The sequence below is a fragment of the Labeo rohita genome, chromosome 13, assembly GCF_022985175.1.
Source record: "Labeo rohita strain BAU-BD-2019 chromosome 13, IGBB_LRoh.1.0, whole genome shotgun sequence".
Lineage (NCBI taxonomy): Eukaryota > Metazoa > Chordata > Actinopteri > Cypriniformes > Cyprinidae > Labeo > Labeo rohita.
Genome location: NC_066881.1, coordinates 4276165 through 4297588, shown reverse-complemented (window position 1 = coordinate 4297588; position 21424 = coordinate 4276165). Strand labels below are relative to the sequence as shown.

At 37.8% G+C, this 21424-nt stretch overlaps 1 protein-coding gene across 2 annotated transcripts in view; it reads left to right on the top strand.

The window, feature by feature from the left end:
* Positions 1-21424, top strand: part of myom2b (myomesin 2b) — a 53801-nt gene that overhangs the window by 2378 nt on the left and 29999 nt on the right. For both annotated transcript variants that reach the window (XM_051126046.1, XM_051126047.1), the window contains exons 3-18: positions 199-256; positions 461-615; positions 735-821; positions 2303-2391; positions 2557-2607; positions 2702-2866; positions 5008-5169; positions 5343-5484; positions 8636-8835; positions 8928-8981; positions 11292-11419; positions 12320-12503; positions 12763-12937; positions 14202-14323; positions 16185-16372; positions 16479-16605. In XM_051126046.1, coding sequence (XP_050982003.1) covers positions 199-256; positions 461-615; positions 735-821; positions 2303-2391; positions 2557-2607; positions 2702-2866; positions 5008-5169; positions 5343-5484; positions 8636-8835; positions 8928-8981; positions 11292-11419; positions 12320-12503; positions 12763-12937; positions 14202-14323; positions 16185-16372; positions 16479-16605 — 2087 coding nt within the window. The remainder of the gene's footprint in view (positions 1-198; positions 257-460; positions 616-734; positions 822-2302; positions 2392-2556; positions 2608-2701; positions 2867-5007; positions 5170-5342; positions 5485-8635; positions 8836-8927; positions 8982-11291; positions 11420-12319; positions 12504-12762; positions 12938-14201; positions 14324-16184; positions 16373-16478; positions 16606-21424) is intronic.

Sequence of the window (21424 nt, the reverse complement as noted above, 5' to 3'; positions counted from 1 at the left end):
TTAAAAAAAAAAAGGTACAAAATTGTCACTGAGGCAATGCCCTTTCAAAAGGTACTAATATGTACGCTTTAGGTACTAATACATGTTTTTAAAGTAGTAATGTGTATTTTTGAAGTACCTTTCAGCTTTTGTACCTTAGGGTACTGCTTTAGTGACAGCTTTGTACCTTTTTTGAGTGGAAAAATGTGTTTCTTTTAGCTCTGCAGCTGAAGAAGTGAAATATCAATACCAAACACAGAAGAGAATCCAGGGAGTGGTAAATCCCTTTAAACACGTATTTCTTTTCTTTAAAAACTTTTTGACATGCTGCTGTTATAGCACTTTCATTAGTGATCATATATTTTAATGTACTTTAAAGAAATTTGCTGTTGTCTGTTTTAGGCCAAGCACATCAAAAAAATGTTGTCACAGACTTTTTATTATCCAACAGCTCAATAAATTGTTTGTCTCCTTTCATCAGGTGGAGAAGAAGATGCCTGAGAAATACATCCGTGAGGAGTCCATGATCAGGGGCCCCAAATTTGTGGTTAGACTGAGGTCCCACACGGTGTATGAAAACAGTGCCATTAAACTTTTTTGCACTGTGGAAGGATATCCCACCCCACATGTCAAATGGTGAGGTTTCTTCACAAAACCAGAGCACACAGACAATTTCACTTTGACTTCAAAGTTGCAATTATGTATAAAGAGACTCTAAGAAGATGTATTGTTATTGTATTACAAATATTCTATAGGTTCAAGGATGATGTCATTTTGGACGTTTCCTCTGGAAAGTACTTTGTGGAGAGCAATGCAGGATTCCATGCCCTTACCATCCTCAAGTAATTTGAACTTTTCTGTGTACTTTTTTGACTTTTTAGTGATGCAATGACAGAATGCGGTTTACTGATGATCTGTATTGAATAGAATGAGTGACAAACTTGAATGAGTGACATGTCAGATGAGTGCTCATTACATACTCACTTCCTAGTTATTAATTGGCCACAGAAGGCAGGAGACTTTCAAAAAAGAGGCTTACAAGTTATTAAACTTTTGAAAAACTTTTGTCTAGCAGGAATCTCATAAAAAACATTACATTTCTCCTACAGATCATATAGATTTTTTTACATCCAAATTTTGCATTGTGACATTACATCTTGACCTAGGTAAAATAAATAAATAAATTATAATAATAATAAATAAATAAGAAAATAGATTTTTTTGTTCACCTATAAAAATAGGTGTGGTTAATAGGTAATAAAAAATAGGTATTTTTTATTTAAATAATTATTGAATCTTATTTAAATCAGCTAATCAAATTAAAGGACAACAAATACATAAATAACATGCAAATAATATTTTTTTACAGTAATGAAATTAAGAAAAAATATGCTCACTTGTCCTAATATTCTAATGCATTTTAATGATCCCAAAATATTCTTCACATTCTTAATGCATTTTCTTAAAATATTTTGTGGTGCAGTGTGACCCTAAAGGACAAACTCTTGATAGGTTTCATGTGATTCAGCCTCTAAAACACAATTAAATGTAGCAAACAAGTGAATTTCCACAAAAGGCAGTCACGTCAATGGGATTGCATGTGAACTTTTCCAATTTAGTCCAGGGCCGGTCGGTGCGCCGCCCACGTCTTGAGCTCCTGTCAGCTGTTAATGTCAGAGTGCTGAGTTTGGTGTCATCTGACACTCCGGCGCCTTACAGAGAGATGACTTTCACTGCTGTCACCCTGTCAGTCCCACAAAAACTCACCCTGGCCCTTATGTCACATTCCTGACGGCTTCTTGCATTCAGAGCCCAAACCTCATAGGTGAAGCTTGGCGGTCTGCATTTCCTCTAAAATGACCAAACCTTTCACTTTTTGACACATAGCCCTTTTCCTCAAGACCGCAGGGGCCAGGGGAGCGGGCTCTAATATAGTACGGTCACTCTGAAGGTCACATTACAGTCTTCTCATTTTCTTGTCCCTTGCGTCTCGTGTTTTCTATTCGAGCTTCAAAGCCTCCTGTGTCGAACACGTTTCGAAAACAGGCGCTAGTCTACATTAGCATTTAGTTTGGAGCAATTATCCTCTTGACATTAGAGCATTAGTTAACTGCCAATTTATCCATCATGATGGGGGAAGCACTTTATGTGCTTTCCAAATGTCAATTAGGAAATGACTGTGGCATATATCCAATCAAATAGCAATCATGCTGATTATTTATTGACTGATTAATTAGTGGAGTGGGTGAAGCGGTGTTGCGATCCAGCCGTGTATTGATTGAAGTTGTAGACACCTGTGAATGAGTTATGCGTGTTTTCGTAGGTGTGCAACTGATGACACTGCAATGTACACGGCTGTAGCCTCAAACACGCATGGACAGGCTTCCTCCCAGGCCTCCATCATTGTGAAAAGTAAGACTTTTTCTTTTGTTTTTTGGTATCTAAGCATATCCAAGCAAGGTACATTTATTGGAGAACCAAAAAATTAAAAATTAATTATGTAAATTTAGACTATGAATTCTTTTTTACTAAGTAACTATATACGTTTTTGTTGTTGTTGTTGTGTCTACTTTATAGGGTGCAAAGAGGAAGAGAAGTCCTCTCCTTATTCCTGGTTGCCTTACCAGTGTAAGTGTGAAGGCCTTTATTCATTAAAGAATAAATAAGTGGTATGATTTGAAAACAAGTCATGAAAGAAAGGAACTGTTTTGGTGTTTCTCAGATGCCATTTTACCTGAAATCAAGTATACAAAGATTAACATCACCTTCACTGAGACGTTTGACGTGACTTTTGGAAAAGAAGGCGATAAGGCCGTTTTGACCTGCAAGATGATCATTAACCCCAACCTGGCTAACCTGCAGCCTGAGGCGCTGTGGTACAGAGATGGTAGGAAGTGGCGACCAAAGGGCAACACAAATATTGGAGCGTCGGGCACAACCTAACACTTTTTGACTTTCTCAGTTCCCCAATCCACGTGGGGTTCGGAGTATAATTTTTTATCCACATTAATGTCACACTTGTCTATTACAAACATGTCACTTTGTTTAATAATTACAGTGTAATTACGTTTTTTCATTATTTACCTCAAAAGAATTAAAGTGAAATGTGAAAACATGACCCATAGGTGGGGTACATTGTAACATGTGAGGGGCACGTTGTAACGTGACCATAACTAAAATGTTTTGTCCAAAAATATAATTATTAACGTTTTTAAATAGAATTGTTTTTTGAGGTTAACAGTGAACACATTGCAACCATGCTTGGGACAGCCCTGATCGCAACACATAACTATACAATATAGTTCAAAACTGCAATGAAACACATTCAGACACTAAGATACACTCCCCTCCCACCACACACAGCTCTCATAGAACACAAGACACATAAACGAGCCGAAATGCTTTACATTTCTTGAAATAATAATTTCTGGACATTAAACATCGATTGTCAGTCTTTATTCACCTGCTTCTTGTGGTTTCTCATTAAAATCCACAAAAGTAAATGGTGTAAATTACATCGCTAGTGTCATAGAAAAGCATAGTTTAATAATAGCGGGTCACACTGTAATGCAGTGTTACAACGTTCCCCATCTGAGCAATTGGAATTTAGAACTGGTTAGTGTCTTCTGCTAGTTAGCAAAAGCATTCTACTGTAAACTGATAAGTAACAGATTGGAGATTAAAATAATAGCAGATTTAAATGAATACTAAAAAATAAAAATATGAAAAAAAATTATCTTTTTTTTCTCTATATGGTGTTGAAATGGCAACTAGTAAATACTGCAAAATTGTTATATGCTAGCAGGTGTGGAAATATTTAAACCACAACTAACCCCGCGTTAGTTTGTGCCCTGCGTTTCCCTAGTTTTTGTATGCATGTGCGGTTATTGTTTATAAAGTCCGGTCACACTAGACTTTGAGCATGCAAAATTTCTTTAGATGCTGCAGTGGTTGTGAAATGATGTCATGCTCCGCAGTGTCTTTTTAAAATGTAAATTCAACAAATAATAACAAATCCAAAAATGTAAAAACTCAAAATCTACTCCACTTTCCAGTTCTAAATTGATGCTCTTTTAATTCATCTACAAGGTCATCTACATGGTTTCACATAATATGAATTCGCACGTCAGGGTTCACCAAACTTGAACTTTGGAATGCGGCAAAATGTGAAACAACTTTGCATGAGTTGTAGTGTGACCAGCCCCCTAAGAATTCATAGATTTAGTATGGCTGCAAGATTTAGCTGCTGACTATGAAATGAATAGTAATTTTTGTGCACCAAAAAGAGTGGGAAAAAGAAGGACTGTTTTCAATCCTCTATTATCTATTGATTAGCAAACAAATGTCCCACCCCAAATGCATAAACTGATTGCAGTTCCAGTTTATGTCGCTACTGATGCATAAATTACACATTTTGCTTATATGCAACAATGCAAATACTGCAATAAAGTTAAAAACTTTTTATTTAGCGATTAGAGTAGTTTCACAATCCTTCATTTTATTGGGATGTGTGAGTATAACAGTAATTCGTATTTAATGATTTGTATGTGTCATCATTCAAAAATGTTAATGGAAATTCACAAAGGTGGAATTTTTCATGTGTTAAAATATTTTAATAAAATGTATTTAGGTAATTATTGCTATTTATTGTTATATTAATATTTATTCTTTTTATTACTTATGCTGTAGTATATTTTGCTTCTACAAATACATAAATAATAAGATTAATTCTAAATACTGTATTTTTTTGAATAACTTCATAACTGTCCTAGCGACAGCTGCATTTATTCATTGTAACATTCATCCCCGGTCATGTATTAATTTTCAGGTTGCTCTCTAGGTGTTTGTTTTGCAGTCGAGTCGTGTACAGAACAAAGTATCTTTTTATGTCCATTTATGACTCATTTCACTTCAATCTCATTTCCTGAATCATCAGATTACACTTTCCAGATCTGCAGTCTATTCTACAAAAGAAAAAGTTTAATTTTATCTCCTCTCATACCCCATGTTGTTTTTTGGGCCCTCCAGAGCACCTCCTGAAAGAGTCGAGGTGGGTGAAAATGGAGTCTGGCGGAGGTGTTGCCAAGCTCTCGCTTACTCAACTCGCTAAGGATGATGAGGGTCTTTACACCCTCCGCATGGTGACCAAGGGAGGCGATGCGGTCCACAGGGCTTACGTTTTCGTTGATGGTAAAGAATTGTGAACTTCTCCAAAGCTTGTTGAAAATCTTATGTGGTTCTTTTGCTGGCCTTTAAAGGTCTGGATTAGCATAATTCATCTCATATAGCGCATACATCTGTTTCGGAGTGATTCCCTCAGTGAATCAGTGGTGTGTAGGAGTCATCATGTTTTGTCTTGGCAGATGGTCCACCTCCAGTTCCTCAAGCTCCCGGAGCCCCAATGGACATTAAGATCCATGATGCAAATAGAGATTATGTCATTGTGTCTTGGAAACCTCCTAACACCACCACTGAAGGCCCCATCATTGGATACTTTGTTGACAGGTGACTATGCTGACTAAGGTGTCTTTCCAGTGGGAGCTGTTTTGTGGAATACATTTATGCTAAGTTGTTTGATACAGTGGCCTTTAAAAGTGGACACTTCACACTTTAAAATGTCTGAATGCCGTTGCATTAGATAAGAGAATATCAAATATCTGCTAACTGTTTTTTTTTTTTTCTTTTCTCTGAGCCACTTTTTTGAGCCACTTTTTCAATATCCTTTAATTAACTGATTTGTCACAATACTTTTATCTTGATTTTGAACTGCGCAACATGAATTCTTTATGTGAATAACATTTGCACTAGCTTAGCATGCAGTGTTTCATTGCAAAACCGTTTATTTTATCCACATACCACCTGCAAACCATTTTAATCAGGTGCTAAATGCGCTAGAACAACCAGCTGAGAGTATTTAAATTTAAAAGTCACTGCCAAGGCAAATAGGCCTTCTTTCTATGCAAATGAGGATTATTATGGAATCTACCTGATTGACAAATGTTAGCGTAATGTGCCCCATGCATTAACTAGCTACCCACAGAAACCAGTTGGCAAATTGAAAGGGATTTTGGATGTTAAAATATTGGTCTTTATTTTTATTTTTTTTTATTTTGGGGATTTGTTAAGATGTTAACATGTTAAACACAACGTTTTGCTTCTTTAGGTCAGTATTTTAATTCGTATGTAAATATTATATTTTAGAGATTTTTTATGCAATATATAGAGTATTTTCACGGCACATCATCAAAAGTACATATTGGTGGCACTGAATGTAAACACTGCCATTGAACTGAATGAAACTCGCATATTTCGTGACATAAGTGCAAACCCTCTATATCAGAAACCAGTTAAGATATCATACAATCACACAGTAGATTCCTCTTCTGGAAATTACCAGTAAATTACTTTTTAGAGATTGTGTCATAAAATGACCTTTTAAGAAATACTGGTAAATCAGTTCTGGCAATTTTTCCAGAGTTGTTGTTGTGATATTACTGGTAAATTCCTGTTTTGAAATTGCTGTTTACAATAAGGGCCGGTTGATACAGAACTCATTCCACTTCGCTGCTTTTTAATTGTTTTATTATGCACACATGACACTAAACAGACGTCTTTGACCATTGCACCACATTTTGTTGTTTTCAAACACGTGTTCTTATTTCCTTTCATCAGCCTGTGCAGCGTTTTTAATAACAAAAACATATGTTTGATCATCCCTACCCATATTTGCCTAGTCACAAATTGCCGTCTGTGGGCCCTAAAAAGGATGCTGTCAATTTTTAGTTGCTTTCCCCCTGTATTCTGTTTTTTGTTGTTTAAAACTTAAACTCCCTTTAATGTAATGTTTTGCTCGAAAAGTACGCTTATGCTGTTTCTTTCAAATAAATTCAACTTTTGTTAACTAGCCCTTATGAAAATTAACCATGTTTTTTACTACAAATAAAACCAAAAAACCATGGTTACTTTAGTTAAACCATGGTACACTGTAAAAAATTTCCCTGTAAAAAAAACGGTAATCTACTGGCGGCTGTGGTTGCCAGCATCTTACTGTAAAAATACGGTGTGCTACTGTTTTTGAAATTAAAAGCAAAGTGCCGTTTTGTCATCTACAGTATGCATCTGTAATTTAGCAGCATATATCTGTTAAATTACATAGCCACAAATTAACCAGAGTCTTACTACACTAACCATAGCTTAACCATGGTATTTAGTAAAACTATTAGTAGTAAAACTATGGTTATACAAATGGTAACCAATGCACCAAAAAACATGGATGCTACACTTTTACTATACTATATTAAACCATGGTTAATTTTCGTAAGGGAAGACAAAGTGTGCAGTCTACAGTTTTAAGAGTGCTTTAAAGGAACCGTATGTAGGATTGTGGCCAAAACTGGTACTGCAACCACTTTCAAAATACTGTAGAATGGCGTATCCCCTCCCCCTCCCCCCTGACTCGAGGTTGCCAGCTAAGCTGCAGGATTCCGCAGGAACGTAGGCTGCTACAAGGAGCCTCCAATGGCAAGTGACGAGTCCTACACAATAAGTTTTTTTTTCTTCTGTTACTTATGTTTATGCTTCACGAGAGATGTTTTGCGAAGTAATTATGTGTCGCAAAAATTTACTAAAGGCGATTAGCCAAATATTTCGTAAAGATGTACTGTAATACCACATTACAGTCGGAACATAGATTGTTTTCATACCGTGCTAGTGGTGCGATATAAAGCTTTTTATGAACGCATTTAGCACGGGCGACCGTGGAAAATCCACTGTGTACGGAAACACAGGGCTTTTAGCCTATACCAACAAAATTCTTCTCCGTTTTCAGCCGTCTCCATCTGTCAAAGGCATCTCCTGTACAAATCCTTGTTTTATTTCGGACTTTGTCACGACATACTTCGGATTTATAACGAGGTCTTTTAGGTTTCGTAACTTTATACATGTTTTATCCGACACGTTCGTAGCTGCAGCTGTAACTAGAGCAGAGCTGCCAACCCGGATGACGAAACTCTACTGACTTCGTGATTGGTAGATAGCTGGAGAGTGGCGCCTCAGACCAAAACACAACATGACAACATCAACATCAGTTGAGGGCTGCAACTTTCACTTTTAAATGACAATATCCTGGCCGGACCACTGTTGTCAGTGATATAAGTATTTGAAATGAACATAATTTCTTAATGTCTAGTGACATGTCAGGGCCATTTTATGATTAACTGAAATAAATTTCTTACATACGGTTCCTTTAAGTGTTATAGTGAAGTTGCTTAATTGTAGGTTCTCTGTAATACAAAAGAAAGTTTGTTGTCCTTTCCAATAAAGGCTACTAAGAAAATTGCTTACCAACACATATTTTTGCCAGGAACATACTTTGCATATGCTAATAGACGCTGTGATTAGTTTGTTCCCTGTCACTTTGAGCTGCATTAGTATCGAGCTGAAATTTACTCTCGTCGGACGGTAATCAGACTGTTAAGTGATGCATGGATCTGCAATTACGTATGAATGCTCCTTAGCTAATATAATCTCCTCGGAACGTAAAAGTGGGCTGTAATTTTCACTCTTTCACAGCAGTGAGGAAGTAATGATAGGATAATCTTGAGTAATGTCTATATTCATTGTTGTACATGTTTTTTCTTTCACTCTTTTTGGGCAGATGTGAAGTTGGAACAGAGAACTGGGTGCAGTGTAACGACTCCCCTGTAAAGATCTGCAAGTATCCTGTGCAGGGCCTGTTTGAGGGACACTCGTATTACTTTCGCGTGCGTGCCGTCAACTCTCGTGGCATCGGCAAACCCTCCAGAATGTCTGAGCCCATTGCCGCTTTGGACCCTACAGAGTTTGAGAGACTTCATGGTAATCAAAAAAAGTCCTCATGAAGTTACATTTATTACTCAACACTGAATGTGTTAATAATGGCCTTTATGTGCCACTGTTTGTTTCGACAGCCACAAAACTTGGTGGAAGACTTGATGTTGTGACTTACTATGATGACCTTGAAGGTACTTTATAGTTTTGACTTGTTAACTGAACAATTGGTGAATTTTAAGAGTGTGATTTCAGTGCATGTTCAAACCATGGAAATTAACAAAATCTTTAAAAATAACAATATTAATGGACAATATTATTGGCACCTTGTCAAAATTGTAAAACTAATTACTTTTCAAGCATGTGATGCTCCTGTAATTTGTATTTAGACACACCTATGGCAAGAAACAGGTGTTGGCAATATAGTAATCACACTTGCAACCAGTTAAAATGGAGAAAAGTCGACTCAACCTTGTGTTGTGTGTCACAATGAGCATGGAGAAAAGAAAGAAGTGTAAAGAGTTGTCTGTGGATTTGAGAGAAAAAAACGTGGAAAAACATGGACAATCTCAAGGCTACAAGTCCATCTCCAGAGATCTTAATGTTCCTGTGTCCACTGTGCGCAATATCATCAAGAGGTTTACAGCCCATGGCACTGTAGCTAACCTAAACTGTAGCTAAACTAAAATTAATGAAAATTACAACGGATTGTTCTAATGGTGCATAAAGAACCCTGATCAACTTCCAAAAAAATTAAAGCTGATCTGCAGACACAGGGTACAACGGTGTCAGCTCACACTATCCATCGCCATCTGAATGAAAAGGGAGACCTAGTAGGACACCACTGCTGACACAAAGGCATAAAAAAGCAAGACTGGAGTTTGCCAAAACTTATGTGACATCATGGCACTGTTTACAGAAAAAGAAATGAGGCCTTAAATGAAAAGAACACAGTCCCTACAGTCAAATATGGTGGAGGTTTAAAGATGTTTTGGGGTTGCTTTGCTGCCAATGGCACTGGATGCCTTGACTGTGAAATCTGATGATTACTAAATAATTTTGGGGCGCAGTGTAGTGGCCAGTGTCAGAAAGCTGCATCTCCACCAGAGGTCATGGGTCTTTATAGCAGGACAATGACCGGAAACACACTTCAAAAAGCACTTCAGAAATGGTTACAAACAAAGCGTTGGAGAGTACTGAAAAGGCCAGCAATGAGTCCAGATCTGAATCCCACAGGACACCTGTAGAGAGATCTCAGAACAGCAGTTGGGAGAAGGCATCCTTCAAGTCTGAATGACCTGGAGCAGTTTGCAAAAGAAGAGTGATCCAAAATTCCAGTAGAGAGGTGTAAGAAACTCATTCATGGTAACAGGAAGCGATTGATTTCAGTTATTTTTTCCAAAAGGGGTGCTACCAAATATTAAGTTAAGAGTGCCAATAATTTTGTCCAGTGCATTTTTTGGGTTCTGTGTGGAATTGTATCAGATTTGACTTTTCTTCTCGTCTTTTTTGTGTTGTTCCAATGCAAACTAAAAAAAAAAAAAAGTACCAAAACGTGTGCAACTGCAAAAAAATTCTGAGAGAAGGGTTGCATTTTCTGACAGAATTGCAAGGGTGCCGATATTTTTGGCCATGACTGTATAGGCGTATCCAGTAACCACAAACTGGATCAGCATGGAAATTCTTTAGTCAAAACAAATGCAAGCTTTACTTTAGCTCTGACATAACATAAATAGTACTTTTGAGCAGGGCTGTCAATTTAATCAGAATCACAATCACAACTCCTTATTTATTATACATTCAAAATGCATTCATTTATTGACAGTCAATGCAGAATCGCATGATCATTAGCCTAATGGCTAAATTACTACACTGTAGTGACAATTGCATGTATACGTTTTCGGCCCATTTGCTCATGTCCCAACAAAGAAAATGTCCCTGTCCTTCAATGCCCTTCAAGAGCTCAAAACATCTGGACAATCACCGTAACTGCATACTTGAATATTGTGGGGTGTAACTGCCTTAAATTATTCTTCCTTTTGTCACTCAGTCAAGTTTGTGTGTCTTTGCATTTGTACTTTGTATTAGATGACAGCAGCTGTCACTTAGTGCTTCTCCCCCCTATTCTTTTCATGCTTTTTGCTTTCAAAATTAGCAATAATTATCTAGCCCATAATTGGTTCTCTTCTGAGAGGTACTGATTAGTTTTTGATGAGAATTCCATCAGGAAGGGAACGTACAAACATCTGTGGTTCTTTTTCAAGTTGGAATGAACACATCAACCAGTGTCACCCATGTGCATGGATATGTGTCTGTGCGTGTATATATAGCAGCAGCAGCAAAGACGATATTCACATATCAGTCCATAATATTAAAGTTGCTTTTAAATCTAGTGAAATTGCTAGGATATTTCCTAGTGTGTGTAAGTGTGCGTGTGTGTATTGGTGTGTGTCTATGTGTTCAGGGTAGAAACAGTAATTCTGTTTGATGTGCTTTGCCTGCAGCCGAGGGAAAAGCTCCGGGACCTCCCTCTAAAGTCTGCGCTTCAGAGACGGACCGAACATATGTTGTGCTCAGTTGGGTCCCTCCAGTCTACCGTAGCAAAGCCCCCATGTGGTATTACATTGAGAAGGTTAGTTTCAGATCACTGCCAGACGTTAACCCAGCCAAATAGTCACAAACTTTATTTCAGCAGTTTGCTTTTCTTCTTATTTCACCTTTAATCCATTAAGAAACACCTATGGTGTAAGAATATTTCATAAGAATACTGTTTTGCATTAAATGAGGCAGCACAGCCCACATGGACAATTTTATCACTCAGAAGTTAATCTTTCATCGCTCAGAGATAGATATTGACTGAATTTGTTGCTTTTATTATATATTTTAAAACAAGTTATTGTTTAACAATGTGCATTTTGGTCCAATAACTGTTATCTAAGACACATTTTTAAAATTGTTGTATTACTTATGCTTTTTACATATTACGCTACAACATTCTTTTTCTTTTTCTTCTTCTTCTTAAGTTACTAAAATTACTAAACATTACTAAAATAAGTAATGTTGCAAAATCATGCAAAGTGCACCAAGGATTGCAAATGTATTTTTGTATTTGTTTTGGACTGTCTAATTGTTAAGCCTCAAATGCTCCGATGCAAAATGTTTTTTGACTTGTGTATGAATAGCTGTAAAGGGTTATGTAATTATACAAACAAAACATTAAATAAGTTAATTTTCTGTAATTTAATTTAATCCTTTGTCCCAATATTAAATTAATGGAGTTCTCAGTTATTTAAGTTATCAGTTGTCTCAGATGTTCCTTCTATAAATAAAAACGAAAATAAATGTGTTGTGATTGCAGACTTTGGCATTGTGACAAATGTGGCTCTATTTAATCTTTATTTAATTAATTGAGTTACTGTCTAGGAAAGACAACTGTTGTTGTTTTCTTGTGAGAGGTTAAAACAGTCATTTTCATTTCTCACACAATGCCTATTTGTGTAATAGTGTTTTTAATAATTCTGGACTTTTATAGCTTCAAGTTGGAGCTGGATCATGGCAGAGAGTGAACACTAAAGTACCCATCAGATCTCCTCGCTATGCCGTCTTTGACCTGCTAGAGGGAAAGGACTACCAGTTCCGCGTGCTATCCGCTAATATGTACGGCATCAGCGAGCCTTCCGAGCCCACCAATACTGTAACAACCCTGCAATTGAAGGGTAAATGCCCTAAAAAAGCGTGTCACAGAGGCCACTGTGCCTCTGATGTAATCACTTAAGATATTGACATGTTGAAATGCATATGAAATGGCATATAGATCTTTGAAGTTTGCTCCGACTTTGATGTTGTCATTAAGGCAGTAATGATTTTTTATCTGTCTTCCTGTAGTGGAACTAATTCATGCATGATAGGTCATCAAGGGATTGATTGGGCTGGTTGGTGAAATCACCCCTGAAATGAAGTTCTGTGTTCATTCAGGTGTGCCCTCAGCTCCTGGACAAGTCGTTGCAACCAGAGAGACAGACACTTCTGTTCTAATCCAGTGGGCGCCTCCAAAGGATCCCAATAACCTGATTGGATATTACATTGATTCTTGTGTGAAAGGATCTAAGGACTGGACCTCTGCCAATCACAAGCCCCATAAGAAGACCAGGTATGTGCTTAGTCTAGGTGAAATGATTTGAGGCACTTCCCACGAATAGGGTATGAAAGCATCTGAAACTCAGGTCAGAAAAGCTCTTAAACAGATTTTAAACATTTAATGAACATTAAAATTAAATAAAAAAAAAAAAAAAAAGAATATACAAAAAAAAAAAGAAAAAAAAGAAAAGGGTGGCTGATTTAACCTGTCTTCATCCTCCAAAGGAACTCATTAACCTTATTCAATATTATATTGATTCTTGTGTGAAAGATCTGAGAACCGGACCTAATCTAATCACAAGCCTCACAAGCAGACCAAGGCTGTGTTTCTCAAAAGCATTGCAAGCCTAAATAGATCATAAAGGCTATTGGTGCCAATGGTTTTGGGAAACACAGCCCAGTCTAGGTGAGGAAGCCATTCTCATTCCCAGGCATCAAAAGCTGAAGCAAAATCTGGTCAAACACCTTGTGAGTCAATATAAAGCTGCTAAAGGTACCCCCTAGGTGTTATTACAATATATTGATGAATTAGGAGCTACACTGCTGCCCATAGCTTGCAACTATTTCTTTAGTAACTACTGAGAACAAACTACATTATTTCAGTAGACCAAGCCATTCAGGTATTTTAAAATGTAATATTTGCTATTCAGCAGCATTTAGCTTACAAGAACACTAATCTCTATGGCAGTAACTTTAAATAATGCATTATCTTTCAACAAAATTAATATTTAACACATGAATTAATGTATTACACAAAGCTGGAACATAATTATAGTTATAAATGACAATTAAAAACATCCCCAAAACAGTGCCCAAGCATTGCATAGACTCACCTCATTAGTTATTCAAATAGAACAGCCAATGGCAAGTCTCCAGCAGCAGATCTTTCAACATTTTTATATTTTTATGTTAGACCTTGTGTTTATTAAAATAGCCTAAATTAACAGACCTAATAAAGCCTAACCTAAAAAAGCTCCAAAGCTTCAGGAAACAGCAGATTTTTAAATCTTGATTTACATTTGTGGCTCTGCCAGTCATGGGACACCAAAGAAAATCAGATTTGCAGAAAGTGCCATAAAGTGCATGATTGTGAATATGGTAATTGGTAAAAACAAAAACAAAATGTGATCACATATTACAACATTAAATCCCACTGGAAAACCAGAAGGCTTATATCATGAGTTTGTGTTGCTGACATGTTTCTTTTGAGGATGCTATTCCCTAAATAATGAAATAAAAACTTCCTCTTTCACTGCCTCATTACTGGGTTCTCACAGGTTCGTTGTGCATGGACTGACCACCGGTGAGACATATGTCTTCCGTGTTCAAGCCATCAATGAGCTGGGCCTCAGCGATGAATCCCAGGAATCGGCACCTCTTACTGTGAGAGCTGCTCTTAGTAAGTCTGCCTTTCATAGCCCAGCCTCCTTTGATATTCCATCAAGAAACCATTTATTTTGATCCTTTTTCTCTTGCCAAACACATTCAAAAGCTGTTTTTCAGCAGTTGGTGTTTGTTATTGATAAACCCATGGTGTAGTAAATGACAAAAAGAAAGGCACCCACCAGAAATGGCCCACCAGACTTCTTTTTAATGACTTTACAACAGGTCGGAAAAGGTCTTTATTTATCTTTATTCATAGGCAGTGCTCAAGAAAGGTGCCACACAATAACAACAGAAAAGATGAATTCTAGACATCAAACATTTCTTTAGTATACAGTGGAGCAGAGAAATGTATTAGCCAGTAGAAATTGTGCTTTAGTGTTTATTAAAGCAATAAACCATCAGAGAATGTGTACTATAGTGTTTTTACCATGGATAATGCACTATAAACACTGTTAGTTTTCACACATCACGTCAAGTGTAATCAAATTGCCAAATAAAAAGAAAATCTAATGAATCAGGCCAGACAGATCAAAATCAGATGATGATCAGAATTTAGATCATAATGATAATACACACACACACACACATATATATATATATATAGTAAATGGTAAATGGAAGAGGTTTTTAAAACTCTACATTTCCCTCAAATCTCATACCATTTGCTAAATTGGTTTAATAATTTATACCAAATGAGTCAGAATGTTTTTTCTTTCCATATCTCTGTGGGACACTTAGTCAACAAGTAGAAATGATTTCAGCCAGCAGACCATTAAATTTTTACAGATCTGGATGATTTGTAGAGCTGTTTGCTTTGTAACTCTTTAGCTTTAGCTAACAGCAATCCTCTGTTTGGACTCAGGGGGACAATTCCATACTCTGAGACTTCAAAAGATTAAACTGAAGATGAAACTTCGTCCTAAGAGCACAGGCCTGTCTGTAGTAAAGAGTCAGTCAAAACAGTGGTTAGAAAATTAAATTAGATGAGGTCTTTAGATGAATTTATTAGATGGAGTTATTTCAAGCTGCTCTGATGTAGTATAACTAATCTCATACCATTATGGACATTAATGATACCTTGTGTGGCTTGAAAGAGTTTCATTTACAGTACTTAGCAGTCACCCCCAAAAAAAAAAAAAAAAAAATTAATTAATTAATTAATTAAAAAAAAAGAAACAAAAACATAGACTTCTGTTGACCCAAGCTTTATCATGGACCAGAATATCATAATAGGGACCTGAAGGAGGGCTCACTTGCAATAATTGGCACCTAGCAACAACTGTGAACACCCTAGCAACAGCAAAAAAAAAAAAAAAAACAAAGAAATAAATTAAAAAAAATAAAAATTGGTAAATCTGAGTTTTTCACAGCTATTTTGCTTTTCTGTCACATGATCCTTCAGAAATTATTCTAAAATTCTGCTTTGGTGCTCAAAATATCAGTGCTGAAAACAGTTGAACTGCTTAATATTTTTGTGGAAACGGTGATACATATTTTCAGAAATCTTTGAAGAACAGAAAGTTCAAAAGAACAGCATTTATTAAAATAGGAATTGCGTTTAATGAATTAAATCTGAATAAAAGTCACTGAATAAAAGTATTAATTCAGTTTTAAAAAGGCAGTAGATAGCAAAGCAGCTGTTCCAGAATAAAGCCCTAAATACTGTTGTTGCTGAAAAACATTGCCATTTTTTGAGGCTAACACCAATGTGATGTATTCCACCCTCCTGTATTACTCCTCCAGACCCAACGCTTCCCTCAGAAATGTGCATATTATAAACCAGAGATTAGGCCTGCATGCCAGCGCATGTTATTCTCAATCTAAGACATTGAGTAATGGGAAGGACCAGCTAAAGCAATCTGTCTTCTCCACAGAACTGCCCTCTTCCCCTTATGACGTCTCTCTTCTCTACTGTGATGGGGAATCCATGGTGCTTAGCTGGAAGCAGCCCCTCCATTTTGGAGGAGCAGAGGTCACTGATTATTACATTGACAAATATAATGTGGCCAAGAAGGCATGGCATGAGGTCAACATCCCACCCATTAAGGAAAGGCTGCACAAGGTAGCCATGTATTGCAGCATCCTGTGCATGTTATTGTTTTCAGCTTATATTGACTGATTTATATTTTGCGTAATATATTTACCAAGATGAACTGTTCCTTCTTAAGGCTAGAGGTCTGACTGCTGGGTCAGTGTATCAGTTTAGGGTCTATGGAGCTAATATCATTGGATTGGGTAGTGCCTCGACCCCTAGCGCTCCCTTCAAATGTGAGGCTTGGACCATGCCTGAACCAGGTAATGTGAAATGTGCAAATAGTTAAAATTCAAAAATTTTAAATATCATTATTTACTAATTTTCATGTTGTTTAAAAGCTGCAGCTTGTTCTGTGACAAAAGGAGAAATTTTAAAGAATTTTCCTTCAGCTGTTTTGCATTGTAACCATGTCTGTCCTTTTGGGTTTATTTTTACTTTTATTTACAAAAATAAAAATATAATAAATACAAATATAATAATATAATAAATATTGGTAGCACAGATAAACACACACATGTTTGTTTTTGTGAATTGTGGGGACTTTCCATAGACTTCTATAGATTTTATACTGACCAAACGATATTGTCTATCCCCTAACCCAACCCTAACCCTAAACCTAGCCCTCACAGAAAACATGTTTGCATCGTTACACTTTCAGATAAACATCATTTACTATTTTTAATCATTTTTTAACATTGTGGGGACCGGCCTGCGGTCAATGTCAAAAATTTCAGGTTTTACTATCCTTGTGGGGGCATTTGGTCCCCACAATGTAGCAAAAACAAGTACACACACACACACACATATGTGTGTGTGTAATGTGATCTAGGAAAACCCAACACATGGTGAAAGTTGACATTTTTTAGGTTTTGATACTATATGAAAGCTGGGTTCAAGCTTTCCAAAACATTTGTTATTTTGTCCATAGCTTGAACGTAAAGGGCATCTCAGGAACCGCACTCCAGTGGTTTGAATCTTACCTCTAAGACAGGTCCTTCAATGTATCTTGGAAAGGTGAGGTATCCAAGTCGCAACATCTAGCTACTAGGGTACCTCAGGGCTCAGTTCTTGGACCACTTTTCTTCTCTGTCTCCATGACATCACTAGGTTCTGTCATTCAGAAACATGGCTTCCCTTTCTGTCATTCACTCCGACGTTGTGTCGAGTGTATAGATTTGAAATCTTTAGATTTAAGGATCTGGCACCCACGCCCAGATCTCTGGAACCTCCATCCATAGTCCCTGGATGTGACCAAGAGGACTTCAGAGACTTTCCACCTGCGGTGGTAAACACCTTTGTACAGGTCAGAGCCCTCTCCACTAGGCAACTGTACACATTTTTTGTGAACTGGTGTTCTACCCAAGAGAAGGACCCACAGAGATGTGGCATCGAATCAGTGCTATCCTTTCTCCAAGGAGGCAAGGAAGCCAACCATGACTCGGTGGAAGGCAGATTGGTGGTGCCCGGAGGTTGAACCCTCCCAAGCTGCACCTCATCCCCTCTTGGGATCTGTCTGTGGTCCTTCAGGCCTTACAGTAAGATCCATTTGAGCCCTTTCAGTCAGTCGATCTCAGTGCCCTCTCTATGGAGACGGCCCTCCTGACTGCGCTTACTTCTGTCAAAAAAGTGGGAGATCTTCAAGCCCTCTCCGTCAAAGATCTGTGCCTTAAATTCAGTCTGGCAGACTCTCACATTGTCCTGAGACCCTGGCCTGGATATGTGCCCAAGGTACCCACCACTCCCTTCAGAGATCAGGTGGTAACCTTGCAAGCTATCCCTTCCCAGGAAGGTGACCCCAACCTATCCCTGTTATGCCCAGTCTGTGCCCTGTGCATTTATATTGAACGTACTCAGAATTTCAGACGTTCTGAACAGCTCTTTGTCTGTTTTGAAAGACAGCAGAAGGGGAAGGCTGTCTCAAAGCAAATAATCTCCCACTGAAGTGTGGATGCGATCCGTATGGCCTACCAGGCCAGAGGCTTAGTGAGAGCCCACTTGACCAGGGGAGCTTTGACAAATGGGGCCTCTTTAACAGACATTTGCAGAGCTGCAGGTTGGGCTACACCTAACACATTCGCCAGGTTTTATACCCTGCGAATGGAGCCAGTGTCTTCCAGAGTCCTAAACGCAAGCTCTTTGAGTCAGGAGACTGGTATGGTGTAGAGCTTGCTAGCGCTTCCCCTTACGGCAATTATGCTTATTCAGCTTAGTAAGTTTCTTTGCGTGAACCCTGAACCACTCTTTCTATCACTGTAGCACATTACACGTAGCTAAGTTCAGCAGAGGAACGTGCTATAAGAATCCAATACAAGGTAGGTTGCATTCTGTGAACTCTTGTATTGGGTTGGTGCTCCACATGTAGTGCCTCCTCATGCAGCCCCATGTGTGTATCCCCCACCTATATTCCCTGGAGATGTGGAGTTTCCCCTGAGACAGGCTCTGTCTCTAGGTTCTGAGTTTTTGGTAGTCTCTCCTTATGTGGAGCCCACCTCAGAATCCTCCCTATGTAGTACTCCCTCTGTGAGTGCTTAGGTGATTATTCACATGTTACCTCCCCTTCTGGGTAGGATGTGATTTCCGTAGTGTCTCTCCCACCTCGAGGGGAACAGCCACTCTCCCAACGTTCTCAAGACTCTCAGCCGTTCCACTGAGGAAAGGCCTCGGCTGCAGGACATCTGCCTGCGAGAGGTCAAGTTCTTGGACAATGGAAGGTCACAAAGAGGTAAGGTGAATTTATTCTAACACGTTGGCTTGATGATATCGGCACCCCTGTTCACTCGTGACGCAGTCTGGCAGCTGTGGCGTTTAGTATAGGGACCCCTAGTGCCGTACACTCGACACAACGTCGGAGTGACCGACAAAAAGGGAATGTCTCGGTTACGTATGGTAAAGACATTCTGTCCTTCATGCCACAACTCCGGACTGCCTCTGAGTGGGTTGAGATGCTTCTCAACTCTTCAGAACAGAACGAGTGAGCAGTGCTCCCAAGAGTGAGCCCTAGTGTCTTACAATCAACACAATGTCTCCATTCCCTCCATCAGGGAACCAGGGTTATCATACGTAATCAAGACATTTTCATATCACTGCTATGTTGATGACATCTCATTTCATCCTGTTGATCCGACGATAGCTGCTCAGATCTCAGCTTGTGTAACAGACATTTCTTGCTGAATAAAGGACCATCAACTTCAGCTCAGCCATGCCAAGACAGAACTGCTTGTGGTTCCATCAAACCCATCGTTTCATCACAATTCCACCATCCAGTTATGTACATCAACCATAACTCCTTCAAAAACACCCAGAAACCTTGGAGTTGTGACTGATGATCAGATAGCTTTCTAAGACCACATAGCTAAAACTGCCCGGTTCTGCAGATTAGATTTATTCAACATCAGGAAGATTAGGCACTTCCTTTGGAACATGCTTCACAACTCCTTGTTCAAGCTCTTATTCTGTCCAGGCTGGACTATTACAATGCTCTTTCAGCAGGTTTTCCAGCCAGTTCTATCAAATCTTTACAATTAATCCAGAATGCAGCTGCAAGATTAATTTTTAATGAGCCGAAAAGAACGCACGTCACATCTCTCTTCATCAGTTTGCATTGGCTACCAATAGCTGCTCACATAAAGGCATTAATGTTTGCCTACAAAACCACCACTGACTCTGCACACCTTAACCTAAATTCATTACTTCAGACTTAACTGTTTTTGTGGTTTTAACAGAAAGTACCTCCACACCGCATTCTTAACATAAGAGAAAGACACAATCATTTCTGCTTGCTACAATAAAGATGTTATAGAATAGTAATATAAAGAAAAGCTAATTTTGACCAAAAATTGGCATTCAACCTATTTTCTGAATTTCCTGAAAACGTCTCAGCGCAACATCCAACAGGTTTTCCCAGATCGCATCACACACATATGTGTGTGTGTGTGTGTGTATATATAAAAGTATTCTTTAGAAAACATTTTTTATTACTATTTTTATTTTATTTTATTTTTTTCTCAAGAAAAGTACAAGCTGGAAATTACCCTGCTGTAATGTAACTCCATAAATAAAACCTTTTTTTTTTTTTGGCTGAAAAGCAATTGCATTTTTTCTTTTTCTTTAAAATCTGATCTATGTTAACCAGCAGTTGTCCTGGTAAACAGAATTTGTACAACTTTACGATAAGATTCAGTTTGTTAACATTAGTTATCTGCTTTAGTTAACATGAACTAGCAATGAAAAATACTTTTAACATTTATTATACTTGCTGTTAATTTCATAATTAGTTAATGTACTTGAACTAACATCAGCTAACAATGAATAATTGTATTTGTAATAATGTTAAGAAATATTAATAAATTGTGTAACAAATGTATTGCTAATTTTTTATATAATGTTAATGGATTAACTTATGTCAGCTATAGAGCCTTATTGTAAAGTGTTACTGCTGAATAAGCAGAATTTGAATCAACAATTTAGATTACATCACAGAAAGCCAGGTGTTTTAGTTTCCAAGGTATAACAAAGGATGTACAAGATCAATAAATGTAACATTTCCATTGGCGGTGCAACACTGGCCTGAAAGGGCAACTGACAGTTCTGCATACTAGCAGAAAACTTTCTCACGTTGGTCCCAGGCCAATGGGCCATCCTTATTCTTGAGCCCTGTCACTGAAAATCTTCCCTTTGCTGCAGCTCTGGAGTCTTATTCTCCATTCCTCATATTTGAAGCAACACATTCAGGAACTAATGGTATTTTGGCAGCACACTGTTGCACTATAGATGATCTGAGTGCAAATAGACAACAATTCTTTTGCATGATTCTTACAGAATCTTTTGTATGGCAGCCAAAGACATCATTTATTTTTTTGCCCTATTTGGATTTTATTTTGATGCGCTGATGTTGGAAGTAAAGAGCTCTTTGATTTTCCATAGCTATATCTTTTAACTTTCACAAAAGAAAGTCATGCATGTTTGAACAATAGGAATTTGGTGATTTTTTTTTTTTTTTTTTTGATGCCCTAAGAACATTTAGGAGGAAGTAAAAGTCTTATGTGTGCAAAACACACTCATGCACGAGACTTCCAACCC